We start from the raw sequence: 23,813 nt of genomic DNA on the forward strand, positions 1-23,813 counted from the left end.
CAATATGCACTATACAAGAGTCACATGTTCCATGGGGAACAAACTAGAGAAACACAGCATCAAAAGGTGTAATGCAAACAGAGACTCAGACTGCATTGCTGAAATGGATTCCCATAAAGGTTCACAGTCATTGTTGAGAAGTTGATCTGAGCTGCACTGGCTAACTAAGTCTGTGCTGCTGTTTGGGAGCCCTGGGCAAGCTTCCGCTGTAAGATTGCTCGTCTCAGTCAGAAAGTTTCACCTGACCTGGAGGGGGGCTGAGCAGAGCTCAGAGTGCCTCACTGGGCACTTAGCAGGACTCTGGTCCCGGGTGCAGCACTCACCTCCAAACTGGCCCTCAAAGCAAGGAGGCTTTCTGAGTCCTCCATGCTGCTCAGAGGACCAGCAGTGTGCTGCTCCTAATCTCCTGCAATGTCTCTGGGGTTGCACAGCACCATCCTATCTATACAAGACTGAGCATGCTCATGACATCCTGCAGTGCACTGCGCGACACAGCACTGCGGGCCAGATTGCAAAAAAGAGAAACATGGTAACACCAGGACCCAGTGCTAGGTTCCAGGGACACCAGAGTCACCTCTTTTCTGGACTTTACTCACACTGCCTGGGGCACACTAAAAGATGTGATCAATAAGACTAGTGCAAGCATTACATATGGTGCAGTGAGAGCAAAGCACCACGAGCAATGAAGAGAAGAGGAGCAGTTAATTATGCATGCCAGTGCATTTTAGTGCAGTGATACAGGACATGCACTAAAGTACGTTAGACTAGCCATTAATGTGTGGCACTAGGCAGGGCCGCGACTTTATTATTGTGTTTAACCTAGGAGTCAAAGCATGAAGTGTTTGTTTCTGTCTGCCCCATACATGCACAGAATGAGGGGCAGATCTGTACAGATGCATCAGTTTTACTGAGCCTCCAAGCTAAAACCCTTGCGTATTAACAATATGGCGCACCATGGCGCAAGGACTGACAGATGCATCCGAAATTCGGATGCATCTGTTGCCACAAAAGTCACGCATTGCTGGAGTTGTGTCGCAAGCACAACGCAACTCCAGCAATGCAAGGGGAGGCCTATTCCCAATGCACTGCATCACTCCTTACACCTGCTACGAGCACGTGCAGGGTTTTGACGTAGTGGCGTCCTAGAAGTGGCACAGGGAAATCTTCTAGATTTCACTGCTTCACTTCTACAAGGCTTTTGTGCGTGGGAATGCCCTCCACGCATACATTATACCTGGCGCAGGTATAATGTGAAGCTGGGCTTTACAACGTGACGCATCTCCCTAGAAGCATCATGTTGTAAATGGGACGCACCATGGCACATTGTTTACGCCGCTGATCTGGCACAAAAGTGGCGCAACGGTGGCACACAAGTGTCACAAAGGGCTTTTAAATCTGCCCCTTAGTGTTTAAGCTTCGGGCCAAGAGGGTTACATACATTTCTTGCATCTATGTGCTCTACGTGTTCTAGGATTAGAACTTTGAGCCACCTGACCTCAGAATCTGATTGTTTAACACTATCATATCTTGAAAACTAGTGTTTCTTATACCCTGTTCTTTTTCCGTTGAAGCTCTACTATTGTTAAGATATAACTGCATTCCATAATGAATCAGTTTAAATGATGGGCAATAATGTCAATGTCTTACCTGTGGAAATCTGTAGAGCCCCAGTATGTTAGCAACACTAATTGAGTGTGTGGATCCGGACTCCCCAATGATAACTGCGGGTGGTGAACTCCTCCGGCACTGAAAGTTTGGAATCGGTTCCTCATGTCCTGATAGAATCCATAGAGATCCTTTAAGTGATCGCTGGACCAGTGTACATGTGTCATAGATCTGGAATCCCAGGGTAATATTGGGCAAAAGCTTTGGGTTGTTGTTAATCTCTTCAATGGCAAACAGCAAAGCCTGCATCATCTGGTAATAATGGAGTCCAAACCTGGAATATGCAGAGGCATGTGTTTACTAGCATGTCATATATTCAGCAGTTATGAAATGCCAACTTACCAAAGAAAAGGACATTGTTGAAATAATTTCTAACTCCAATACCACAGCCATGTCTACAATATCAATATATATCATAGAGTAAAGCAAGCTGGTAAGGATAATTATTGTGTCTTCTGCTCTAGCAGCATACAGAAATGTACTTGCTATTTTTCCTAAATGTACATTATATACCATAGACAAAAGGAACTATCATATTATTTTCACAATCAAAAAAACATACTCTCACTGATTACTCTAATTGATAGATCGCCTTGCTCATTCATGCATGATACTCTATGTCATTTGGCCCATGGTGCCTTCTTAGCATTTTTCTTATTGCAGAGTGTAGCACCCTCAGGAGATATCTTTTAATTGAAGCAGTTAAGGGAATGGCCAAGGAGACCATCAAGGCAGACGTGTAAGCAAATGGGTCCCGTACCGGAGTTCCCTTCTGATAATTATCTTCAGCATCTACTCTCAAACTGCTGGCTTCAGTGTGGACCCTCACAGCAAAAATGTCATAGATGGCGAGATCCCCATAGTTGGATTACAGTGATCAACTTTGCGACTGATCAAGATGGCTTGAATTGAGGCCACTTCCTGAGGAGTCTCTGTGGCATGAGCTGACCCACGTGGACAACATAGAGGATCAGCCCAGCTCCCACTTCTGAAAAAGGTCTGGCTCTTACTGTTTTGCATGCCCTGCTCCGAGGCCAATTTCTGCCATGGCCACAGAGCATGGGCAGGTGTAAGAAACTGGGTTATTGGTTGAAGAGGTCGATACCCTTCTCAAGAAACAACCACAATCCTCGTCAGGGTGAACCACAAAACTCATTAAATTAACTTGTGCTTAACTTTCTGATAGCTTGGCACAAAACCTGTCAGGCTTAACTTAGAGGCTCTGTGTTAAGTATTTATGCAACACACAAACAGTGAAAGCATTACACAAGAAAAATCCCACACCAATTTATTAAAATAGAGAACATTTTAATATATAAAATGACACCAAAACAAATTAAATCTAACCAGTTAAACTGGAGTTATGAATTTTTAAATCTTTTAGAGAAAACTAGCACCTAAAAGATCATAGTGCCAACCACGGGCATCTCATAGTGTAAGACCAGGGCAAAGCCAAAGGTTATGGCAGACTGTGTTGGAGCACGGCTCAGATACACAAGGTGGATTTGGCCCGATCTCAGCTTGCTTCTGGACTTTAAAGAAATTTCGAAGAAAAGTTCAGCAGAAGGTAAAACTCAGAGGAGCAAGGCAGCCGGTGCTGTCATCTTTGCGGAACCGTTGGACGAAGTCGCGGTGAAGTTTTCTGTACTTGCACTTTGTCACTTTTTGGGAAGAAAAAATATGCAGCAGGATGGGGTTGCAGGCTGTAGCCAACATGGGCTATACAAGGCCAGATTTGCTACTGCCGAAAAGAACATAACGGGAGCTACCACAAAAGTCAGGCCAACTGCAATGCACCTCAGGCGGATAAGCAAGCAGGTGGATGTATGTCGTTACAACGCATACTTTTACAACGCATGCACTTACAACGCATTTTTTACAACGCAACATCCACTACACCGCATTCCATTACATCGCATGACACTACAACGCATTTTTAAAAACTACCTTTACAACGCATTCCATTACATCGCATACTACCTTTACAACGCATAATATTACATTGCATTTAAGGTAAGTATTGGATAGTATAGGGGTAAAAATTACTATTCTTACTCCAGGGGGTGCAACAGTAGGGTAAGTGTTGGATAGTATAGGGGTAAAAATTACTATTCTAACTCCAGGGGGTGCAACAGTAGGGTAAGTGTTGGATAGTATAGGGGTAAAAATTATTATTCTTACTCCAGGGGGTGCAACAGTAGGGTAAGTGTTGGATAGTATGGGGGTAAAAATTATTATTCTAACTCCAGGGGGTGCAACAGTAGGGTAAGTGTTGGATAGTATGGGGTAAAAATTACTATTCTAACTCCAGGGGGTGCAACAGTAAGGTAAGTGTTGGATAGTATAGGGGTAAAAATTACTATTCTAACTCCAGGGGGTGCAACAGTAGGGTAAGTGTTGGATAGTATAGGGGTAAAAATTACTATCCTAACTCCAGGGGGTGCAACAGTAGGGTAAGTGTTGGATAGTATGGGGGTAAAAATTACTATTCTAACTCCAGGGGGTGCAACAGTAGGGTAAGTGTTGGATAGTGTAGGGGTTTTAATGTAATATTATGCGTTGTAATGGTATGCGTTGTAAAGGTAGTATGCGATGTAATGGAATGCGTTGTAAAGGTAGTTTTTACAAATGCGTTGTAGTGTCATGCGATGTAATGGAATGCGTTGTAGTGGATGTTGCATTGTAAAAATTGCGTTGTAAGTGTAGTGCGTTGTAATAGTTGCGTTGTAAAGGTTGTTCCCCAAGCAGGTAGTTACCAGTCTCCTGTCAGTTCTCAGGCTACATTTATAGTGTGATTTTGTTTATCTCAGATTCCCAGTTTTGGCAGGAGAAGCACCCTTAGCACTGAGGCTTAAGGTATCTGGAACTTGTTATGTCCTTCTTGCTCACAGATGACGCTAGCAGACTAGCCCTTGGAGTCAGTCTGGTAGCACTGGGTTCAAGTAGCAAGGCAGGCCTCAAACAGCAGGGCAGTCCTCTGAGAGCAGCAGGGCAGTCCTCTGAGGTAAAAATGCAGGCCTCAAGCAGCAGGACAGTGTTCTGAAGTATAAGGCATTCCCTCTGCAGATCCAGTAATATACTGAAAAGTTGTCTGAGAGCCCAATATTTATACCTGGTGACGCCCTTTAAAGCAGGGGATACTTCTATGCCACTCCCACATCTTGAACGTTCTTCCCCTGCCAAAGCACAAAGATGTCTGGGATGTCAAAAGACTGGTATCATGTTCCAGTGTATGTGTACTAGAAGAAACCCTCTGAAATGTAGGTGGAGCTTGGGACAGCTCTGCTCCGCCAATCCTGGCAGGATGGCCCATCCTGCCAACTCTTAGTCCCCATTTGTCTCACAGTATGGGAGGAGTACATAAAGGCCAACTATTATGTGACCTGAGACTTGCTGCAGGCACCAAATGGTTAGGACAACCAAATGTCAACTTTCTAAAAGTGCAAAAAGAACAGTTGATGGACGGAATGATGAACAATTTCAAAACTTCAACCCAGTACAGAGATCTGGGCCTAAATCCATTGTTTTTAGCTCCCTATGCCATTCCAGTTTAAACCTAGTCATATGCAAACCAGTCTAGAACCTGTTACCATGGGAACTGTCCAGCCCAAACTGCACAGCCTGGTCCTCACTGGACTGGAAACAAGCCTCCTGGGACTGGTTTCGAGGTATCACCCATTACCAGCCAGTCTAGCTTGACTCCAGTGGCATGGAGATCCCAGGACCCATGTCTGGGCATACCAATCCCACTCGGGTAACATATGCAAAAAGAACAAATTGATTGACAAAATTCTGAACAATGTCAATCATTCACCTCAGTACAGAGATCTGGGTCTAAATCTATTGTTTTTTTCTTCCCCATGCCAATCAAGTTTACACCCAGCCATATGTTAATCAGTCTTGACACTGTTCCCCATGGGAATAGCCCAGCCCGAACTTCCAGGCCTGGTCCTCCCTGGACTGGAAACAAGCATCCTCGCCCTGGCTTTGTGGTATCACCCCTTATCAGCCAGGCTAATGTGACTCCAGTGGCATGGAGAGCACAGGATCCATATCTGGGCATTCCCGTCCCACTTGGGGTGACAAATGCAAAAAGAACAGTTGATTGACAAAATGCCAAACAATGCAAAACCTTCACTCCAGTACAGAGATCTGGGTCTAAATCCATTGTTTTTGTTGATTCCCATTCCATTCCAGTATAAAGATAGCCATATGGAAATCAGTTTTGACCCTGTTCCCCATGGTAACAGTTCAGTCCGAAATGCAAGGCCTGGTGCTCCCTGGACTGGAAACAAGAATCCTGGGACCAGTTTTGGAGTATCACCCCTCATCAGCCAGACTAGCTTAACTCCAGTGGCATGGAGAGCACAGGTCTCTTGTCTGGACATACCCATCCCACTCGGGGTGACAAATGCAAAACATTCACCCCAGTACAGAGATCCAAGCCTAAATCTATTGTTTATTTTCTCCTCATGCCATTCCAGTTTAAACCCAGCCATATGCAAATCAGTCTTGACCCTGCTCGCTATGGGAACAGTCCAGCTCAAACTGCCAGGCCAGGTCCTCATAGGACTGGAAACAAGCATCCTGGGACTGGTTTCTAGGTATCATCCCTCATCAGCTAGGCTAGCTTGACTCCAGTGGCATGGAGAGCATGGGACCCATGTCTTTGCATACCCGTCCCACTTGCGGAGACAAATGCAAAAAGAACAATTGAGGAACGGAATGCAGAGCAATGATAAACTTTCACCACAGTACAGATATCTGGGTCTAAATCAATTGTTATTTTGCCCCCAATGCCATTCCAGGGTAAACCAGCCATATGCAAATCAGTCTTGACCATGTTCCCCATGGGGACAGTCTAGACTGAACTGCCAGGCCTGGTCCTCACTGGACTGGAAACAAGCATCCAGGGAAAGGTTTCAAGGTATCACCCCTCATCAGCCAGGCAAACGTTTGAGAATTTTGAACGAAGATCCAACTTTAAGATTAAAGAGGATTTTTAATTACAGTGCTTTTGAGATAAAACATGACATTTCTGCCTGGTTCCGTCAAAAGTTAGCTCTTTTTAAATGTTATAAAGTAACCCAATGTTATCTTTGGGAAAGGTAGGCCTTACAGTAGTGAAAAATGAATTTAAGAGTTTTTCACTATCAAGACATGTAAAACTTAAAAGTACATGCCCAACGTTTTACATACACTGCATCCTGCCCTATGAGTTGCTTAAGGCTTAAATTATGTGTGACTTATATGTATTCAAAATGAAGGTTGAGGCTTGGAAAAGGTTTTTTTTAAAACATTTTATTTAAAACTGCACAAAAACTGACATGGCAGGCCTGATACATGTTTTAAAGTGCTACTTAAATGGATGGCACAATAAGTGCTATAGGCCAACTAGTAGCATTTGCTTTGCAGAGCATGGGTACATGATGTTCCACTTTACTAGGAACTTACAAGTAAATTAAATGTGCCAATCAGGAGTAGGTCAAGTTTACCATGTCTTAAGGAGTGAGCATAACCACTTTAGCAAGGGTTAGCAGTGATAAAGTACACACAGTCCTAAAGTCAACAGAAATTAATTTCAGCAAACAGGAGGGGATAAGACAAAATATGTGGGGGAAAACCACACCAAAGGGATGCTTTCTTAACAAAAAGATTTATGGAAATTGCATTCCCAGAACATCCACCTCGGAAGCAGAAGCAGTAGCACCAGGTTGCTTTCATCAACAAGATCTAGTGGCAGCAAAAGGAAGAGCAGAAAAAGGCGGTGCCTGTCACCTAACATTAAATCTGTCATCTTATTTAGCAGAAGAAATTGTTAGAAATCATGGTAAACACAGCATTTGTTACCTAAAGGTAAAAACAGATCTGTCCTTTTATTTAGCAGAGTAAATAACAAGCATAATACGGAAAGGCAGAGGAGATGGTGGGCCAGGGCCCAATGGCATTCCTCAAGCAATTTTCAAAAACATTCCATCTTTCTGGAGCGAGCTTCTATTTACACTATCTAAAGAAACAGAGTAATTAAACCATACTCCATCTAGCTGGCAGGGCTCAATAATTAGACCAATCTACAAAGGAGGAGACAGAACATGTCCATCAATTTGCAGGTTAATCGCCCTTTTAGACATAGAAGCTAAGTACTATGCATCTCTGATCCTGGAAGACCTGATTGAATGGTCAGAAAAATGTAACCTGATTCCGGTCAATCAGACAGGTTTTAGAAAAGGGATTGGGTCGATCCCATATGTTTGAACTTTCTCAGCAATAACAGACAATTGCGAGCGGAAGAAACATAAACTGCACCTTTGTTTTATAGATCTAAAGGCAGCATTTGACAGTGTGGACTGCCATCTCCTATGAGAAAAAATTGAAAGCGTGCAACATTCCTGAGAGAATATTAAGAGAAATACTCCTAGTCTACTCCCAAATATGGATAAGAATAAAGTTGTGCGGCGGCTCTAGATTATCTAAAAGCTGAACACAAACAAAGGTTTAGAACAAGGATGTGTGCTGGCACTGCACCTCTTTAATTTATTCATGTCAGACCTGGCACAGAGGTTCGATAAAATCAACTCTCCCCAACAGCAATTGAGAAAGTTGTCATTAACACATCTCACCTATGCGGACGATGTGGTGTTAATGAGCCTAACCAAGATCAGTCTCCGATGGTCGCTTAAGGCAATGACGGAATATATAACAACTAATACCAATGCTCATCAGTAATCACCCAACTTCCAAGCAGAATATATGGCTCGATGACAATGCTAGAGAAAAAAAAATGCCTCCAAATAGCTAGGGTTCTATATGGACTATAGACTGAACCATCGACAACAGAAAGCTGATATGTTCCAGAGAACTAGTGCACTAATGTTTGCCTTTAGGATTCTGGCAAAAAAACTGAAGGGGCCATCATATAAACCTTTGCTTGCAGTGATATCGGTCAAAATGCTCCCAACAATAAAGTATGCCAGCATTGCTCTACAAGGCAAAGATTCTGAACTCTTGAACAAACTATTAGTTTCAAATTATAAAAAGGTTTTTCAGATACATCAGTCAGCCTCACCAGCCCAAGTGCGACTTGAATTTGGTCTGACAAATGAAACAATAGGGAGAATGTATACCACATTAAAGCTTTGGTATTGATTGAAACCGGATACAGCTAGCTCCCTTATCAACAAAGCCCTCTGGACAGAACTTGAAAAGGAAAAAAAATCATCCTATAATCAATACCTTCATTAAGCTCTAACAACTACTTGCACAGCGGAGTTATGGAACAAAAATCGGTCTTATTTGACCTTTAAGCAAGTAATAAATAAATAAAACAGCAAAATTCCCTTTTTTGCTAATTGATAAAAATATCTTCAGCTTGGGATCTCATGCCGGGACCGTGATTAAAAATTATAAGGCTCTTGCACTGGCACCTTACTTAAGCATCACATTTTCAATTTACCTAAAAAGAAAACTGATGGCCATACACTTTGGAAAATTCCCATTGTTTGTGGACCAGCCAACCTGGGTCCACAAAGGACCAACAACATGCTGACTCTACCGTAGCAATAAAGAGGATTTCATTCACCTAATGTGCACATTGCCTAAACTTTACACAGCACGAGTCACTTTATTAAGAAAAGCCCTAAACATCAAATAAATCAGCACATGCAGAGCGGCCATAATAACATACTAGATCAGTCAGATCCTCAAATGAATTGTAAACTGATTGAATTTCTCAACCTTCATGATCAGGCTTTGGAAAATGAAACCCTAACTCAACAGAAGAAAGTGAAAACCATGACTCATTATGAATTTTACTGTACAGGATATCTATGCAGAAAAAATCACTCAACCTTGTGATCAGGCTTGAAAACTGAGGGCCTCATTTATGAAAAGTGACGCATCACTGCGTGAAAAGAGTGATGCGTCACTTTTCACTGCGCCCTCCCTGCGACTCCAGTGATGCGTCATATTTACAGTATGACGCATCATGTCGCAAGGAGTCACAGATACGTCAGTATTTCTGACGTATCTGTAGGCGCAAAAGTGACGCATTGCTGGAGTGTGTCACAAAAGTGACGCAACTCCAGCAATGTGTCCTTTCACATGGGGCAAGCCCCATGTGATAGGGCCTGCGTCAGTCTTACGCCTGCTGTGAGGCAGGCGTAAGATATTGACGCATTTGCACCCTAGAAGTGGCGCAGTGAAATCTCGTAGATTTCACTGCGTCACTTCTACGATGCTTACTTACGTGGGAACGCCCACCCTGCATACATTATACCTGACGCAGGTATAATGTAGCGCAGGGGTTTGCAAAGTGACGCATCTAGGTAGATGCGTCACTTTGTAAATATGGCGTATCATGGCTCATGTTTTACGCCACTGGTGCGTCACAAAAAGTGACGCACCGGTGGCGCAAAAGTTACGCAGGGGCTCATAAATGAGCCCCTGAATTCTTAACTGTACTGTAGTATAGGAATTTGTATGATTTAGTAAGAATTTTATCATATAGGCTACTAATTTTAATAAAGGCACATAAGCATCATTACTCATAACAAATGAAATGCAAATCCTGAAATGTTTTTAAAAAGACCTGTAAACATCTATGCGAAATGTTGTTAAAAATGTATTTAACTAAACAATAAATATTTATTATCAAGTTTTTATTATCACAACAAAGGCTTTAATGTCTAACATCTACTGAAAGCTGAAAGTACAGACCTTTCAACAGAAGAAGTCAGAAACCTCCGTAGATGGCCAATTAGTGGTGACTGGAAAACATGCCCCTATTACCGGTATTGTATTGTAAAATATTATCCTAAAGTGTGTATTTTTGTATCTATGTTTAGGTTATTTCTAGGGTGCAAACTTAGCCAAAAGGTAGCAAAGCACTGTACAGGTTCAAAGACAAGTATAAAGTCAAGAGTTATACGATAGCTAACTGTGTTGTGGATGGTTAATGCATTGTGATGTAGTGTTCTTTTAAAAGGAGTGTCTTCAACTCTATCTTAAATTGAAGCAGCATTAGGGCACTCCTGATGGACATGGGGATATTGTTCCAGATGGTACTGAGACAAAATATTGAGTTAGAAATGGCGACTTACACAAATATCGGGTTGTAAATATTGTGACACAGACATATCGACAGCAAGAATATGGTGCTCAAGAATATCGATTTTAAGGTAAGAAATATAGTTTTTAAAAATAAAGAAGTCACTAATATAATTTGCAAAAATATAGTTGTTTAAAATATCAATTGTTTATTTAATGTTATGTATTTTAGTATATTTTAAATGTATGTGATGTATTTTTTTGTATCCGTTTTTTTAATATATGTGTTATATTTTTTGTAGTTATCAAGTTTATTTTAAATAGCTTTTGCGTTTTTTAGTTTTGTAGTGGGTTTTGGGTTTCTGGGGGAATAGGGTGGGAAGTAATTTAATTATAATACATTAATGATTCATTTTTATTTATTAATATTTATTTAATTGAGATTTTTTTAGTGTTAATTTTGGGAAGTAATTTATTATTAATTAATTATTATTTGGTTGTTACTTAATATTAATTAATAAATTGGTAATTAATTATGGTCATTGTGTAAAAAATAGGCGCAGGTTGTAGGGTTTATCTGGGTAAAGGGTGGGAAGTAATTTATTTTTAGTTAATCAATAATTAGTTGTTAATTGATATTAATTAATTAATTGAAAATTAAATATGGAAATTGTGTCATTAATTTTAGGTGCAGGTTGTGGGGTTTATAGGGGGAAAGGTTGGGAAGCAATTTATGTTTAATTATTTATTAATTAGTTGTCAATTAATATTAATTTATTGAAAATTAAATATGGAAATTGTGTAATTAATTTTAGGTACGGATTGTGGGGTTTATAGGGGTAAAGGGTGGGAAGTAATTTATGATTAATTAATTAATAATTAATTGATCATTAATATTAATGAATTAATTGATAATTAATTAGAGTCATTGTTTATTTTTTGTGTGGGGGTTTCAGTTTTATAGGGGTAATGGGTGGGGAGTAAATACATTTTACTTACTTTATAATTAGTTGTTAAAAACTATTCGTTGTTTAATTTAAAATAAACTTTAATTGTCTAATTAATTTTTTTACAGTTTAATTTTAGCTGTGGGTTGTGGGGATTATAGTGGTAAGGAGTGGGAAATTAATTAATTTTTATGTGTTTTAATATGTTTTTTAATTAATATTATTTCTTTGAAAATTAAGTATGGGAATTATGGAAGTAATTTTTTTTATTAAATGTGGGTAGTGAATTGTGTGGTGTTATAGGGTAGGAAATAAAAATAAAAAAAATTAATTTATGTAATAATCAATTGTTTTGTTTCTAAATACATTTTTGTTTTTTATTTTTAATATATTTGTATTTTAATTTTTAACATATGTATCTATATTTTTATTTATTTTGTTTTTGAAATAATATTTTGTTTAGTTTTAAGTTTGAACTGACTGGAGTTATATAGTATAAAGAAAGTTCAGCCACCTGCATCAACAAATTTAAAGATAGAGGTTATCCGGAGTCAATCTTGCAAGAAGCAAGAAACAAAGCAGACACCAAGACACGTGAGAACTTATTGCAACCAAAAATAACAGTAGAAACCAGCTGTAGAGTTCCATTTGTTTCTAAGTACTCAACAGACAGTCATCGCATTAAGAAAACTATTTAAAAATATTAGCCCATGCTCAAAACAGAGGTTGATTTCAAGGGGATTTTCGATCTACCACTGAGATTCGCTTACCAAAGCCCCAGGAATTTGAAACACATTTTGAAGAATCCCATGAACACAACAGATAACTTTAAAGGAGCTTTACCTTGCTTAACTTGTGGGAAATGTCATGCGATCATAAAAGGGAATACCATCAGACACCCCCACCTTGGAACCCCCATCAAACTCAAAGTTACAGCTACATGGAATAGTGAGAATCTAATATATATGCTTAAATGCCCCTGTGGACTCGCGCATGTCAGCAAAACTGAACGCAAAATTAGAATACGATTAAATGAACACAAAAGCAACATGCATACGAAAATCTGAAATCTCCAGTGGCAGTCCACTTTAACACCTTTAAGCATAACATCAGCCAATTACGATTTTGTGTTCTCAAACAAGTTGCAACCATCCAGGAATGAGATAACACTAGGCACCTCCTACAAAGGGAAGTACATTGGATTCATTTTTTTAATTCTGTTAACCCTAAGGGACTTAATGAGAAATTAGAGCTCAGTTGCTTTCTTTGAGATATATCAAGCTAATCATTCTGCATATTCATGTGAATATTGGATAATGAATGTTCCACGTGAGATAATGTCATGACTTTGCATGTCAGAATTAATGGTTTTTTGTCATTACACAAGTTGCGTATGATTTGCATTAACAATATCCAGGCAAGGTATGGTCACATTTGAAATTATAATTGTGTACTCATTATTTATTCACAATATCATCAGAGCACCGACCGTCACATACGATTGATAGCATAGTGTTCCACGTTGCACACGATTGAATTTCTACACCATCATCTCGTACAATTTATTGATTTGTACATGAGCACACGTCCGGTAAATAGAAATATGGTAAACGACACATGATATCACAATCATTTAGGTTTCACTCTCAAACACCACCCGACGTGGTTTTTGCTATGGCAAAGTAGAAACTCCTCTATGTCTATAGTATTTGAATCACATTTGACGCACTAGAATGCCAGTCACTTTTTGTTTTATTGCGAAATCATGATATAGTTGTACTCGCGTTTGGGAAGCACGACAAACGAAGCCGGCATACTAACTATAACGTCCCTGAAACCTATGGTTTTTTCAGTGAATTTCAAAGGTTTTTTAAATGCTAATTTCTAACTATAACGCCCCTAAAACCTATGGTTTTTTCAGGATATATATATATATATATATATATATATATATATATATATATATATATATTCACAGAAAAAACCATAGGTTTCAGGCACGTTATAGTTAGGAATTAGCATTTAAAAAACTTCAGAAATTCACTGAAAAAACCATAGGTTTCAGGGGTTTTATAGTTAGATGGACTTTTCACTTGTACAAAACCATTGAAATTCCCCCGTTATAGTTAGTTCAGCTAACTATAACTCGCGCGCCCGCAATGCACTGCTGATGACGTCACATATTACATCACTCATGACATGGTCAGTGACATCACTCATGACATCACTGATGACATCTCAAATGACAAATCCTTGTGATAGAGTGGCAGACCTCCTCTCACCCTAATATAACCTTTGATACACACATTCAAAAATAGAGACTACAATTTTCAAAACAATGGACATACCAATACCAGTTACAACAACCTCTTCAGTAATTCTAAGATCCACATACACATCCACTCATTCACCACCAGTCCTATACAGTCACTCATACATGTACTCACTCATCATATGTACTCATACACCTATACATCCTGTTACACAATGCCACTCATCCATAAAGTTACTCACACACATAGTCACTCATGCTAATAAAGAATCAAACATATATTTACTTGCATATACAGTTATACACACACCACCACACTTACTTCTACGGAAACTTACACATACTTAGTCTTTTAAACAATCACTTATAGAAACACATACTTATTCATACAGGAACTCTTTCAATCTCTCACTCTCACATATACTCACTTATATACACCAATAGTCACATATACTAGTTTAAAATATATGTAGTTACTCATAAAGACACTATTGAGACAGTCATTCACTCACTAACACACCCATACACACACTCAGCCACCCATACAGTCCTGCACACATGCTGTCTTCAACACATACAAAGAGTGAGTCACTCATTCATGCACCTATGCACTACGTAATACCCCCCACCGAACCATGCAGACACTCAGACTGATACTCAAAAAACCAACTAATAACCTATATAGACACCCATGTAGCTACTCACCAACCCATACAGCCACTTATACACAAAGTGAGAGACTGATGCAGATATTTACATATTTAAACATTACACACTAAGCCATGTATTCACTATGATACACTTAATCAGTCAGTTACACAATCAATTTTTCAAAAACAAATCATCCATTTAGACACTTATATACCCATTTATTCTTCCATCGACCTTGAGATATACATATATAAAACATATTTAATTTTCAGAAAAACAGACATTCACAGGATGATGTCATCAGTGATGTCATGAGTGATGTCACTGACCATGTCATGAGTGATGTAATATGTGACGTCATCAGCAGTGCATTGCGGGCGCGCGAGTTATAGTTAGCTGAACTAACTATAACGGGGGAATTTCAATGGTTTTGTACAAGTGAAAGTCCAGCTAACTATAACACCCCTGAAACCTATGGTTTTTTCAGTGAATTTCTGAGGTTTTTTAAATGCTAATTCCTAACTATAACGTGCCTGAAAACCTATGTTTTTTTCTGTGAATTTCAAAGGTTTTTTAAATGCTAATTTCTAACTATGCCTACAGAGATAGGACATGTGAAGAAAGAAGAAAAAATGCACAGAAAGAAAAAAAAGAAGTGCAGAAAGAAGCAACAGAAGTCCTCAAAGACGAAGAAAACTGCAGGAAGAAGGATAACGTGCAGAAAGAACAAAAAGAAGAGCAGAAAGAATCCTTGTTGCAAAATCATCCTGTAACCTCAACTTTTTCAGACGGATACTGGTGGTAACTTAGTCTGACTAACCAGTCCTAGAGCCAGTGCTATGTTAAAAGACACTTAGAATACAGTGAAAACACCTACATACACTAGGGAACATTATGCATTGGGGTCCCCCTGTGATTAGCATGACCTCCTCTGTAAGCCCCTAGTATATAATAGGGCAGGGGGATTAAAACTACCTCTGAAAACGCGCCACAGGGCGTGTTTGCACACGTCACCTCAGGCCCGTCCCCTACCTTCACCAGTGTGCAAACACTCTCTGGGGCCGTTTTTAGTTGGGAGATAAAGTTCATTTGAATCCTGAGGGTCCCTAGGGTCCAACTAGCCCACTAGGTACCTCCAGTAAGTGCCACAGAGCTGCGTTGCAGAGAGGTGTAAAAAGTGGCACAGCCTGGACCACCTCTCTGCAATGCAGCTCAGTGGCGCTTACTGGAAGCACTTGGTGGGCTAGTTAGCCCCCAGGGGCCCTCAGTATTGAAGGGAAATTATATCCCCAATTTAAAACGTGCCATAGTGCGTGTTTGCACACGTCACCTCGGGCCCCGTTCCCTCCCTTCACCACTGTGTAAACGCGCCCTGTGGCTGTTCTAAGTTGAGAGATTAAGTCCCCTTGAATCCTAAGGGTCCCTAGGGTCAAACTAGACCACTAGGTACCTCCAGTAAGCGCCACAGAGCTGCGTTGCAGAGAGGTGTAAAAAGGAGCTTGGCCTCAGAACACCTGTCTGCAGCGCAGCTCCCTGGCGCATACTGGAGATGCCTGTTGGGCTAGATGGCCCTCAGGGACCCTCAGTATTGAAGAGGAATTAATTCCCCAACTTACAACTCGCCAGGGGGCGCGTTTGCAGAGTGCTGCAAGGAGGGGGCGTGGCCTCCGGCACGATGCCAGTCTTTTATTTATTTTAATTTTTTAAGAAGGGGGGCTGTGTGGTTCCTGAGGTTCTGTAGCGATCCGAACCCGTGAATTCGGTATCGTAGTACTGACACGATTTTGGTACCAATGAACCGCAAATGATCCATTATAGGCATGACAGTGTTTTCGCCGCGCAACTAGCATGAATTCACTAAGAAGTAGGGCATTCTGTTGTAAAGCCATGGCATCCATTTTAGTTACGGCATCCATCTTGTTTCTTGCCCTCACATAGTCAATGGACAGACGATGACCCCGGCAGAGTCACCTTGTTAAGGACACGTAAACTCGAGCCCGAGAAAGGCTGACGCTGCATGACTAGGCAGAATCAAGCTGCCTCCCTTGCCTGAGTCCAGTCCTGCCATACTGGTTCTTGTATCCGTTGTCCTGACTGAAAGGCTGAAGACGATTGCCCTGCCCGTTTATGATCCATAAACACCTCTTATCCTACATTTCAATCCTTTGCACCTGGCTCTGCTCCTTTCCTTCTGGGCTTTTACAATGGGGAGGTTACGATTTTTATGATGGGGAGGATCGGGCGAAGAATGGAGAACTGTCGAGAGAACCTGATCGAATACCGAAAACCTACAACTAATCATTGTTTGATATTTATTTATTGTCTGTTTGGGATACCGGGCTGGGCATGAGAAATATTTGTGTAATGTTGAAATATTTGTGTAATGTTGCCCCGAGACATTTTTCTTGTATTTAAGGCGCTACCCACTTGATACGAATTGAACAGTCTCGTAGATTCTGCCTCAGTGTGGTTCCTATGATTTCTGTGTCCCTGCAGTAAATAAACCTTGGTCTTTGACGCCGCCATCGAGAAGCCCGTGTCTCTGTTTGTTTGTGCACCGAGACAGGTGGAACTCAGGGGTCTTCGGGTGTTGTTTCCCTGACACCTCTGGACTCTTAAAAGTCCAGAACCTCAAATTGGTGCCCAACGTAGGGCGACGTCATCCGGTACCGGTCCAAAGCCTGAAGAATTCGAGAAGTTTCGTGTGAAGATTCCGGAGGGAGGTACCCCGCTTCATCGATCCCTGCATGTCGTAAAAGTGGCCCGACGATCTCTTCCACGAGGGTTCCCGTTTCCAGACGGCTACAGAGGACCGCTGCCTTGACTGTCGCCCTGTCTTGGACCCGAGGTGCAGACCTTAGTACGGCGAGACGTAGACGGGTTCTCCTTGGTGACGTCTTCCACATTTCAGTTAAGTATTAATTGGGTAGTGCTCAGTCCGGTCATTTGGATACGATTGTTTATGGATTTGTAGATTATCATTGGTTGCTCTTGTTAGGATAATCTTTGTATCTGGTATTGGTTCGTTTTTGGTAGGCCTAAGTTCTCTGCGCATTTTGGTTGGAATTTGTCTTTATAATCATGATTAAGAGTAAAAATTGTTTCTTGTCCTTATTACGTTGCAACGGGGATTCCCGGTTGGAGGATTCGTGTTCGGTTCCTCCAATTGGAACTCCTACATATGAGCTCTATTGTAAACATGGTGTGGGTCCTATTACGTACAATGAAGTATGGGTCCGTTATACTAAGAAAGATGGTGTCCTTAGTTGGCCACCGCATGGTAGTTTTGAAAGTGAAATTCTAGATAATTTAGAAATGAAATTGTTCAAGAAAAAAGTCCGGCCGGCAATGTTTGATTCTTTTCGCGTATGGCGCAAAGAAGCCAAACAGAGAGAAATTAGGAAAACAAAGAAAGAGCAGAAAGAGAAAGGGTTGACCTTAATGGAGTCTGCTAGGCAGCTGCATGTCAACGAGACCGAAAAAGCAATAGAAATAGCGAACAGAAGACATAATCTGGCGATCGATAAATGCTACCCTGTCTTGCCATCTTGTCCTGCTAAGCCGATAGAGGACCCCGAAAAGGATCCCCTGTTGTCTTATCTGTTGAGTTCACCTCCACCGTATGCACAGGGTATTACAGCACCACAGTTACTACCTGTTGTACAGCCAGCTGCTGGTCAGCATGGAATAGGTGCTCCACTTCCTTTGAATCCAGCTCCTGTCTTTCCCGTGATCAATGATCCTACGGCACCCCCTCTCCCTGGGTTGCCTGTTCCGCCTATCGTTTCACAAACTGCTTTACCTACTACTCCCACCCTTACTATTTTACCTGCTTCAACTGCCCTGTCCCCGAGCCCTAACATTTTGACTCCGCTTTCTGTTCGTCGGAAGATAACTGACTCTGTTACTAATATCCTAACTCCTCTCTACAGGTCTTTAATTGGGACCCCCGTTTCTGACTCTATACAGAGACGTAGCCAGTTTCCTGGTCCCGAGGAACGAGACACGTTAGATTCGACAGCTCTTAGATGGATGTCGAAAGCTGCGAAGTATGATGCACGAAGAGTGTTAGACACATTTATGCAATGGAATGAACCGACTCAACGTTATGTTTTTGACGTGATGTGTTCTCTCGTGTGTGAAGAATGGGAAGATGATGACTTAGATACAGTTCCCTCTGATTTAATAAATATTCAGCAGAAATTCGCCGCAGGAATGGTGATAGGTTCAGAAGTAGGAGGAGCGATAGAATTGATTTTAGCTTATAGGGACGAGTCCCCTTTAAGGGCGACAAGAGACCCTGATGGTACACCGATAACTAGAAAAAGACGAGGTCAGTATCCGATGAGGGAAGTTCCGCCCATATGGCGTGATGCAGTTCAAGCTGATGCGGCCCTTGGTATTGCAGCTGCCCCAGCGCAATTCCAAAGAGTATGGATACATATCCCTTGGAAGCGAGCTGAAGTATTAGCAGTCAAGCAAGCATTGCCAGATCCTCGTAAAAATCCTGCTGGTTATTATAAAGAGTTAACGCAAACAGTCCAAGCGTGTATCATGAATTTGGCAGACATTGAAATGCTATTTGGTAATGTAGTGCCACAGCCTATATGGGCCAAGATTCGGCAAGAGAACCACCCAGTCGCTTTAGGAGGTGATTGGCCAGCTATCGTAGCGGCAGATGCAAAACAGGTTGGCGGAGCTAAACCTGAACCCCTGATTGCTGACTTACCTGGCAGAATAATTAATCTGATGAAAACGCTGATGCCAGCGTTGCGAGTAAATTGGGATAAACTATCAGCATGTAAGCAAAAGAAGGACGAAAGCGTCTCTGACTTCTTCACTAGATTTGAAGAGACTTTCGTAGATCACAGTGGGCAAGATATGAGTACCGAGGGAGGTCAGAGGTTGTTTGTTGATAAGTTTGTGTTTAATTTATTACCTGAGCTTAGTAATAAGTTAAAAGATTCAGAAAGTGCATGGGCAGTGTCGACGACAGCACAGATACTAGCAACTGCTCAGTATTACGAGAATAGAGAGAAAGAAGAGAAGGAAAAATCAGAAAAGAAAACGAAAGATTTAAAAAACAAAGTTCTGTTGCAACAAGCATATCCGCCTCGTTCGAATCAGTCCGATTCACAGCAGCGACCTCAGTATCAACCGCAGCCACAATTTCAGCAAGGGACGGCCCAAAGATTTAATTATAACTTTCCCCGACAACAATTAGCATGGAATCAGTGTGCCTATTGTAAAAAGGAGGGTCATTATAAGAACGAGTGTCCAGTACTACACCCTCAAACTAGTGGTATCTCAGCTCAGAGAGGAAATGTTGGATTTGCGCAAGTCCCTAGAGGTAGAGGGCGTGGTACAATGACACCACAGAATGATCGCCAATCGAATTATTTCGACCAGCGAAATATACAACCTACGCAATTAGGTAGATCTCCACAGTACCATGTTGAAGATTATTACGATCATAATGAAGAGATCCATAGAAGCGAGCAATAGGACAGCCGAAGACAGAGAGAGGGAGTAGTATCGGTTCCAGTTGATCAGAGTGGACCTTATGTCGCAGTAGCTACCTCAGGCGTGGTCGAACCGTTTCTGTTGGATACTGGTGCGGCAAAAAGTTCAATCATGCGTGCAAAACTCCCTGGCGCACCTTTGTCCGGCTTAACGAACATTTCAGTAGGTTTCTCAGGCGCCCCTGTTCACAATCCTGTGTCTAGTCCTTTATCTATCTCTGTTGGGCCATGCAAGCTAGAAGCACCCCTTATCCTAACTACTGGTTGTAATGAGAATCTGCTTGGTTTAGACCTGTTGAAACGCCTGCATGCGACACTGTACTGTTCTCCTTCGGGAGTACAGCTCACATTAGGCAAAAGAGTCATCTCTCCGATGTACATGTCGATGGACAAGCTCCCACCGGAGCTGCGTTCACTCCCTGATACTCTTTGGGCAACTGGCCCTAATGATGTAGGTCTATTGGAAATTCCGCCTTACGTGGTAAGTCTAAAAGCGAATGTTAAATTTCCACGAATCCCACAGTATCGGATTTCAAATGAAGGTGAACAAGCACTTTTACTGATTGTAAAGGACTTGATACAGAAAAATGTGATTGAGGAAACTAGAGGAAACGTTTGTAATAGTCCTGTTCTGCCGATTTTGAAACGCACTGATCCTTCCAAACCTCCAATCTACAGATTTGTGATCGACCTCAGAGAGGTTAACAAAATTGTGATTCCACAGTTTCCAGTGGTACCAGATATCACTGCATTACTAACGTTGATTCCTGCATCAGCATCATGGTTCACGGTAATTGACTTGAAAAATGCATTTTTCAGCATACCGATAGCCGAAGAAAGTAGAGACATTTTTGGTTTCTCCCTAGGAGGACGCAGTTTCAGATTCAAACGCGCTCCACAAGGTTATTGCGAAAGCCCTTCAATTTACAGCCAAGCACTAAAAAGTCAACTAGATACTCTTGTACTTCCTCATGGTGTCGCTCTGATCCAATATGTAGACGATCTTCTACTAGCCGCTGATGACAAGGACACTTGCAAAGCAGCTACAATTTCGTTATTGCGTCATTTGTCAGACTTACATCACAAGGTGTCACCTTCTAAACTGCAATATTGTTGCCAAGAAGTGACCTACTTAGGTCATCTTTTGTCAAAGGAGGGAAGAAGGTTGACCCCAGAGAGAATCAAAGCAATTTCGCAGATGACTGTACCAACCACACAGAGAGAAGTGCGTGCATTTTTGGGTATTACGTCATACTGTAGGCAATGGATCCCAAATTTTTCTCTCATGGCGAAACCTTTGGTAGCCCTGACTGGAAAAGGTGTTCCAAGCCCTTTGCCATGGTCTGATGAATATCAACAGAGTTTCTCTGACTTACGTGATGCGCTGTGTTCAGCTCCTGTGTTGGGTACTCCTGACTACAGTAAGCCATTTACTCTATATGTCCATGAAAGAGAAGGTTGTGCATTGAGTGTTTTAACGCAACAATTTGGCGACAAACAGCGGCCTTGTGCATATTTTTCATCCACATTAGATCCGGTAGCCAGAGCATTGCCAAGTTGTTTGAGAGCCACAGCAGCAGCCGCAGTGTCTATTCGACAGTCTGCCGGATTAGTCATGAACAACATGTTAGTAGTCATGGTTCCACATGCTGTGGATACACTCATGAATCGAACGAAAACTCAGCACCTCACCAGTGCCAGACTATCAGGCTATGAGCTGACGCTTTTGGCGAGTCACATTCAGATCAAGCGATGCAACATATTGAATCCAGCAACGCTGTTGCCGACTACTCAGGAGTCGAGTGATTCAGAGCCCCATGATTGTTGTTTCAGAACTGAGGAAGAGACAAAAGGTAGGATTGATGTAAAAGACACTCCGTTACTAGACCCAGACGGCACCTTATATGTCGATGGGTCATGCTTTAAGTTGCAGAATGGTGATGTAACGGCCGCGTATGCAGTTACGACTTTGAGTACGATTGTTGAGACTGCAAGAGTGAATCAGAATTCTGCCCAAGCAGCAGAATTAATTGCATTGACAAGAGCGTGTGTTTTAGCTGAGGGAAAGAGAGTGAATGTGTTTACTGACAGCCAGTACGCCTTCGGCGTTGCACATAGTTTTGGACGTTTGTGGAAAGAAAGAGGTTTTCTCACGTCCCATGGAGCTAAGATCCAACATGGACAGCTAGTCAGCGATCTATTAGAATCCCTGACCCTACCGAATGAAGTTGCGATTGTGAAGTGCAGTGCACATCGGAAGATCACGGATGATGTTGGCCGAGGGAATGCGTTTGCTGATGAGGTCGCTAAAGAAACGGCCAAGAACATGATGAGCAGAATGTACGTTGCAACGTCTGCAAGATGGATTGCTGAATCAGGAATGTGTGAGAATACGATTGACAGTGTGAAAGCAATCCAAAATGAGGCAACTGAAGATGAGAAGAATGAATGGAAGGAGAAAACGGGTAAAATGGATTCGAGTGGATGTTGGGTTGATCTGTCTGAGCAGCAACGTTGGATGTTACCCAATGCGTATGTACTTGCAGTAGTCACGATGGCGCATGGAGCGGCGCACATTAGTTCGAAAGGGATCTGTAAAATGTTAGCTCCAGTATGGAAGAATGATGGAATTACGAAGTGTGCGGAAAGAGTGGTGAAAAACTGCATGGTGTGCCTGATGCATAATCCTGGCAAGGGAACCCCAACCCCAACTGGTCATTTTGCTCCCCCTTCCTGTCCCTTTGAAGTGATTCAGTTGGATTATATCCACATGGACAGGTGTAACAATCTTAAGTATGTCCTAGTGGTAGTATGTGCCTTTTCAAGGTGGATTGAGGCATACCCATTAAAGGATAACACTGCCATGTCCACTGCCAAAATCCTCCTCAAAGAATATTTCCCTAGGTATGGTATGCCACGGATTGTTTGGTCAGACAACGGAAGTGAGTTTGTAGGGAAAGTTATGAAGAGTGTGTGTGCAGGTCTAGGAATTGTACAGAAATTCCACAGTGCGAATCATCCACAGTCAGCAGGTTTGGTGGAAGGGTACAATGGCACCCTGAAGCTGAAGCTTGCGAAAATTCAAGCTTCCACTGGTCTCTCTTGGCCAGATGCCCTGCCTTTAGCTTTACTGTCCACCAGAGCGACGGTACACTCTCGAGTAGGGCTTAGCCCATATGAGATTGTGTTCGGCCGCCCTGCCAATGTTTGGGGAGTCCCTAGGCCAAAGGAATTTAGGCAAATTGAATACCCAATGTTGATTGATTACCTTTATGATCTGACTGCTAAGCTGAGTCTTATTCATCAACAGGTATTCAAATCCTTGCCTAAACTGCCGGAGAGTCCAGGCCACACGTTGAAACCTGGGGACCAGGTCGTGGTGCGAAACTTCGAACGCACCCGAAACCTTCAGCCGAGATTCGTAGGCCCATTCCAGGTCCTCCTTGTAACCAGGACTGCAGTACGCCTGGCCGGCAGGAAGAATTGGGTGCACGCCAGCCATACAAAGCGTGTCCCTCTTCCACTTCCCTATGACAACTGGGTTAGACGAGGAATTGGTGTATCCGAGACAGAACCTGTTCCTAGACACATCCCATTCAGTGATGCAGAGTATCTAACGGACCGTCCACAAACTGAAACACAGAACTTTGACACTTCAGCAGAAACCGTTCCGTTGAACCCTGAACCAAGTATTGCACAAAGTGAACATTT

At 41.9% G+C, this 23,813-nt stretch overlaps 1 protein-coding gene across 1 annotated transcript in view; it reads right to left on the reverse strand.

The window, feature by feature from the left end:
- LOC146782776 (vomeronasal type-2 receptor 26-like) overlaps positions 1–1,914 on the reverse strand; it is a 217,223-nt gene extending 215,309 nt beyond the window's left edge. Inside the window, exon 1 of the mRNA XM_085637247.1 lies at positions 1,648–1,914. Coding sequence (XP_085493373.1) covers positions 1,648–1,914 — 267 coding nt within the window. The remainder of the gene's footprint in view (positions 1–1,647) is intronic.
- Positions 1,915–23,813: the final 21,899 nt, after the last annotated feature.

Source organism: Triturus cristatus, chromosome 12, assembly GCF_964204655.1.
Source record: "Triturus cristatus chromosome 12, aTriCri1.1, whole genome shotgun sequence".
In the NCBI taxonomy this organism is placed as follows: Eukaryota; Metazoa; Chordata; class Amphibia; order Caudata; family Salamandridae; genus Triturus; species Triturus cristatus.